Source organism: Echinops telfairi, unplaced genomic scaffold (genome assembly GCF_000313985.2).
Source record: "Echinops telfairi isolate 266 unplaced genomic scaffold, ASM31398v2 ScPeMD7_31;HRSCAF=116, whole genome shotgun sequence".
In the NCBI taxonomy this organism is placed as follows: domain Eukaryota; kingdom Metazoa; phylum Chordata; class Mammalia; order Afrosoricida; family Tenrecidae; genus Echinops; species Echinops telfairi.
This window is the reverse complement of record NW_022103928.1, coordinates 25,938,924-25,944,436: the sequence shown is the minus strand read 5'-3', so window position 1 is coordinate 25,944,436 and position 5,513 is coordinate 25,938,924. Positions and strand designations below refer to the sequence as shown.

The 5,513-nt window shown below is 46.3% G+C and overlaps 1 protein-coding gene across 1 annotated transcript in view; it reads left to right on the top strand.

The window, feature by feature from the left end:
- The first annotated feature begins 2,103 nt into the window (after positions 1-2,103).
- VGLL4 (vestigial like family member 4) overlaps positions 2,104-5,513 on the top strand; it is a 143,025-nt gene continuing 139,615 nt past the window's right edge. The window contains exon 1 of the mRNA XM_004702390.3: positions 2,104-2,167. Within this exon, the coding sequence (XP_004702447.1) occupies positions 2,104-2,167 (64 nt within the window). The remainder of the gene's footprint in view (positions 2,168-5,513) is intronic.

Below are 5,513 nucleotides of genomic sequence, written 5' to 3'. Positions count from 1 at the left end.
TGTAAAGTAGTTGAAAAATGCTTTAAAAATGCTGAGTATGTTTGAAATATTTTTTCATTTTTGTTGTTGTTGAGAACATACACCAATTCAAGCATTTCAACAATTTAGTGACTGACTAAATCCTGTCCTCACCCTCCTTTTCTGAGTTCTCTCTCTCTCTCTCAAGATTCCTAGCTAATCTTTGGAATGGCTGTTGCCAGTGTGATCTATAGAGATAGTTCTTGAAAGGGCGTGATGATCAAGGCAGACGCTCTTAATGCTGAGAGTCTTGAAGAAAGTGCATTTTAAGAAGGTGCTTTTACCATTGTTTAATTAGTACTGTGACTTTGTGTTTCCCAGTTGGGGTGGTGGTGGTGGTATGTGTGTGTACACTAAGCAAGGGGCAAAGTGGGCAAATCCCGTCTTTGTTGCCAACAGCAAGGTAAGGGTCGCTGTGAAGCCAGTCCCTAACGTGATTGATCCAGCCCTCACATTTCATCCTCACTTTTTTGTACAAGTTGCCAGCCACCCAGGTGGCTCCCTGTCTTTGACCCCTTCTCTGGCTACCTGGAGCTGGGCCGGCTCACAAGTTACCCAGTCCCTGTCTTTCCTATTAGCTCAGAGGCATACCCTAGCCAAGCTTGAAGAAACCCCAGAGACTTCTGCCCTTCCGCCCTTCCCACTACTTCAGGACTGCAGAGCTGCAAGCTAAGGACCCCACACAACACCCTTATTTTCTGACTTGCTGCTTGGCCCCTCCCCTCTGGGTTCAATGCTTTGCTGAACTAACTCACAGAATCCCACAGAGAGTATATCACACTTAACGGCTACAGATTTATGACAGCCCCTAAGAGACACATAGGATGAGGTCTGGGAGGGGCCCTCAGGTGGGGCTTCCATGTTCCCAGGGGTTCCACTACCCTCCTGAGAACAGATGTTCTTGCCAACCAGGAAGCCCAGCTGGGCCCTAGATTCTGGCTCTTTATCAGCTTCTCCACATGGCCCCGATAGATTTCATCATGCCTCCTGAGGCTTAATCAACTTCCCTCAGGCCACCGGTGATCCCTCTCCCTCTGGTCAGTCCCCACTCATTAACCTCACATGTGGTCCTGCTGGAAGGCACCAAGAACAAAGGACAAAGGAAACTGGGCAAGAGAGCAGTCTGGTTTTCTAGGATTTTCCTTCAACTTGGACTGTTTTGCAATAGTGACCACACATTGGGCTGCTGACCATAAGGTCAGCAATTCAAACTCACCAGCCGCCCTTTGGGCGAAAGATGAGGCTTTCTACTCCCGTAGTAAAGATTCCCAGCCTTGGAAACCCAAAGGGGCAGTTCAACCCTGTCCTATCGGACCACTATGAGTCAGAAACAACTCGATGGCCGTGGAGTTGGAGATAGTTTCCAAAAACCATCCCCTAAGCCTGGTGTCTTTCAGTAGCATGTCAGTAGATCAATTGGTGATGGGGGTAGTGGTGAGAGTCAAGTTCACTACAAAACCCGACATTATAAGACAAAGATTTCTATTGGAGATGCCTTTGCACTCGCAAGTGAAATTGCCACACCTACGTAGTTAGGGCACAGGTTGACTTCCTGATGAGACTGGCAGTTTCTCAGTGACTGAGGCGAAGGAGCAGACTCTTTCAATCTTGGTCATTCCCACAACAACAAACAAGCCCCACCCCCACCCCAAGGATAACAACAGTAACCACCACACCACTTAGGTCTTGTAGTGATGCTGATTTTATTGAGTATGTCTGTACAGACAGGGTATCCATGCACACAAACACTTATACGCACAAAGAACGCGGGCATGAATATTCATAATAGCTCTTCGTTTAGTTCTGACACGAACGGCTTCCTGGAGTTGGCAAAGTTTGCTTTAGTGAGCAGAAAAGAGTTTAACCCTTTTCTCTCTTCCTGAACCAAGCCTATTCTGTTTCTTCCCAGGATAGGGAGAATTTTATACTCAGGAGAATGGTGATAGGGGCAGGGGGCAGGAGAGGGCCTGGGGATCGTGATTCTTACTCAAGTGAGAAAGACTTTAAAATTATCTTTATCTATATCATATATATAAATACAATTTTGATTTCCTTTTTCTTTTTTCTTTTAGGCTCCAGCCAGAAATGGAGACTCCACTGGATGTTTTGTCCAGGGCAGCATCCCTGGTGCATGCTGATGATGAGAAACGTAAGTGGGAGTCAGTCGACTTAAAATGCTTTATTACCTTGGCCCCTGCATATAATGAAATTGTGTGTTTTTGCGCATGGTCTTGTGGCTGTATGCTGTCAATTTTGGCTGTTTTCTTCAGAGATACGAGCTTTGTATCTTCAAGTGCCAGGAAGTGTTCTGTTGGGATGCCAGGCCTTGGATGACTCACTGTTCGTAGGCCTTGCCTTTGTGGCTTACTTTCAGTGGGACCTGCAGGGAAGGTGTTTCTGCGTACCTCTCAAAGTTTACGTAGGTGTGTGTGGATTGGTGGACTTCTTGACCAGCGGAGAATTAGAGATGGGGGGAAAAATCATTCAGGATCCTTCATGTCGTTACAAGTATCCATCATCATGGAGAATAATCGTGAAACTTCTGTTTGCATGGTTGAGAGAGAGAGCAGCTACCGGGAGAGGACACTCAACTTCAGAAACGTGTAGCGGGAGACTAAAGCATCAAGAACCTCAAAAAGAAAGTTCGTAGGAAAATTCCTGTATCATTTAGTACCATTTCCCACACAAACAAACTTTTTGAAGCCCTTTCCTCTGTGCTTTAAAATGTTCTCGTTCAAGATAAATTGGCCTGACAAACGACATTTGCAAAGGTGGTGGTTTATGTGGAGCATGGCGAGTGTTCTTTTCCTAAGCCCCAAACACTTCATACTTCTTAAAGATGAGCTGCTTTCTAGTTTAGTTCTTAATGAATTGGCTGACTGGAAAGTGCACGTCCTTAAAATGTAATGTCTGCTTTTTGTAAGCAGACTTTTCATTTGCTAAGGCTCAGTCAGTCCCCCCCCTCCGGTAAGAAACACGACACGACAGTATCCACTTTCAGAGTAAAATTGGTGAGGATTAAATGGGCTATTGTGTCCTTATCTTAGCTTTCAACTGCTGGTTGGGAGTACCTGGCCCTATTCTCTTTGGACATGTGGTTGGCCCTCTGATAAGACGTCTCTCCTCTTCTGTTCTTGATGACGGAGCCCCGGTATCCCAGACAGGCTCTGGGCAGCTAACCAGAAGGTGCTTCAGCAGTTCAAAACCTAGCAGCCTGTCGACACTGGGCAGCCCGCTCCTGTAAAGATCACAGCCTTGGGGACTCCGTGGGGAAGGGAACTACTGTGTCTTTACTCGCTTGCTGCTCGCTCATTGGCATTGAGTGCAGTCCGACTCATCGTGAGCCTGTAGGACAAGGTAGAACTGCCCCCTGGGTTTCCGAGGCTGTACCTCTTTACAGGAGCAGGAAGCCTCACCTGTCTTCGGAGGAGCTGCTGGGCTTTCAGATTGCTGGCCGTGTGAAACCCACCACACCCCCGGGCTCCCGATACTGTGACCCGCAGGGTCACCCTACACTGGAATCGCTCTGCTGGCAACGGGCTTTCATTTTTGCTCGAGATGTCATCGGCACCTGTGATCAAAACCTGCCTCTTGCGGTAGACACCTGGTATTCGATCAGAGGGGGCTATGCTCCAGCTACTCCAGCTACCTCCGCTATTTTTATCGTTTTCTCTCAAATTAGCATGATAAATGTTAGAAGTGGGTGCTGAAAATAATGGCTTGTTAATGAACATAATGGATGTTGAAAATGTATATTTCCACAGAAGAGCTCTTTAAACACTTGAGGATGGGTCTTAGTTTGCTAGAAACCCATGCTTTCCTGTAGCGCAGTATGTGCCACATGACATCTGTTCAGGCAACATCTGTCGTGGTCCCACAGATAATAATAGAAGGAGTGCAGACATCCTGCTCAGAGAATGGGATCTAGCCAACACAACAGCTTCCTGAATGCAAGCACTTCATGTCTCCTGTGTACAGAGCAATTGCACAATCAGGCGTGTAACAGGGCAGTGTACACATAGCCTGTAATACTTGGTCAGCATCTGTGTTTCTGGTTTATGTGTGTACTGCACAGGTGGAGCCCGGACTCCAAATGTCCAACTCTCAGATGACTAGTACTTGCCCTTTCATGTTATCAAATGTGCCCTCATTTGGAAACAATTGCCCAAGCCCCTACTGGCAACACATTCTTTACCAAAATCACCTTCACTTGCTGCATGTGCAACTTTTTTTTGTTTTGAATATCATACAATTTAATCATTTGATCATACGAAGAAGAGTTGTACAGTCGTCACCGCCATCAAGTTCAGAACATTTTCTTCTTGCGCTCATTGTTGTTAGCTCCCCATCCCCTCCCCCATCCTCCCCTGCCATGTCTCCAGTAATTATCCATCCAGTTACTGTCTCTCTAGACTCACCGATCCTGGATTTCATACGCAGAGTCATACACAACACAGAAAACAAGCAAATAAACCCAACAACACTGACCAGAAAAAACATAGAAAGACCTCAAAGAGAAAGCAGAAAACATTAAAAGCCGAAGCAACTTTAAAATGGGTCAAAAGGGTGATCACATAATAAGGTATCCCATTTTAACTTAACCACATCTGCCATAACTGACTTGACAGTGCTCTGTCTGATAGCAAAGCTGTCTACATCCTTGGACTATGGTCAGAAGGGATTCGCCGGAGGCTTAATCCATGTGAGGACCCTGCAAATGGCTTTTGACCTTCCACTGTCATCCATAGCCTTCTGCAAACCGAGTGTTCAGAATTTAAGCTCTGATATTCCCTCCTTCAGATTGGGGTTTTACCATTTACAGTGCTTAGATCATATAGGCTGGTGTGCTTCTTCCATGTGGATTTGGTTGATGCCTCACTTGGATAGCTGCTAAAGACGAGCCTTTCAAACCCCAGATGCTATTCTTTCTGTTAGCTGAGCACCATCTGGTCTCTTCCCCACACTCTGCTACAGCACTCATATCTTCAGAGATCGCTTCATGAGAGCCAGCATCCAGCAAGGCCAGCTGCAGGTGGATCTTTTAAATAATTGAAAGGCTTAACGTCTTGTCTTTTATTATTTAACTATTTATTTATTTGCTGTAACAAACAGGAAACTTATTCTCTCACTGTTCAAGGCAATAGCTTTAGGGGAGATGGCTTTCTCTGTCAGCTCTGGGAGAAGGGCTTTGTCTCCGTCTCACAGTTGGGGGCGGGGGCAGGGGGCTGGTGATCCTTGGAGATCTCCACATGTCTAAGCATCAGTCTTTCCTTGAGTTCTCAGCCCAGGGCCAAAGATGCACTCTGCTCCCTGATGGTCTTTTTCGGTGGTGGTAGGTACCTTTTGAGCCTTTTCTCGCACTAACCCCAAATCTACTGCTGGTTACTTGATTCTGTAGGACTGAGAACTACCTCATAGCATTGCCAAGGCCATGAGTATTTACAGCAGCTGACTGCCACATCTGTCTCCATGGAGTGGCTGCGAGGTTCCTACTG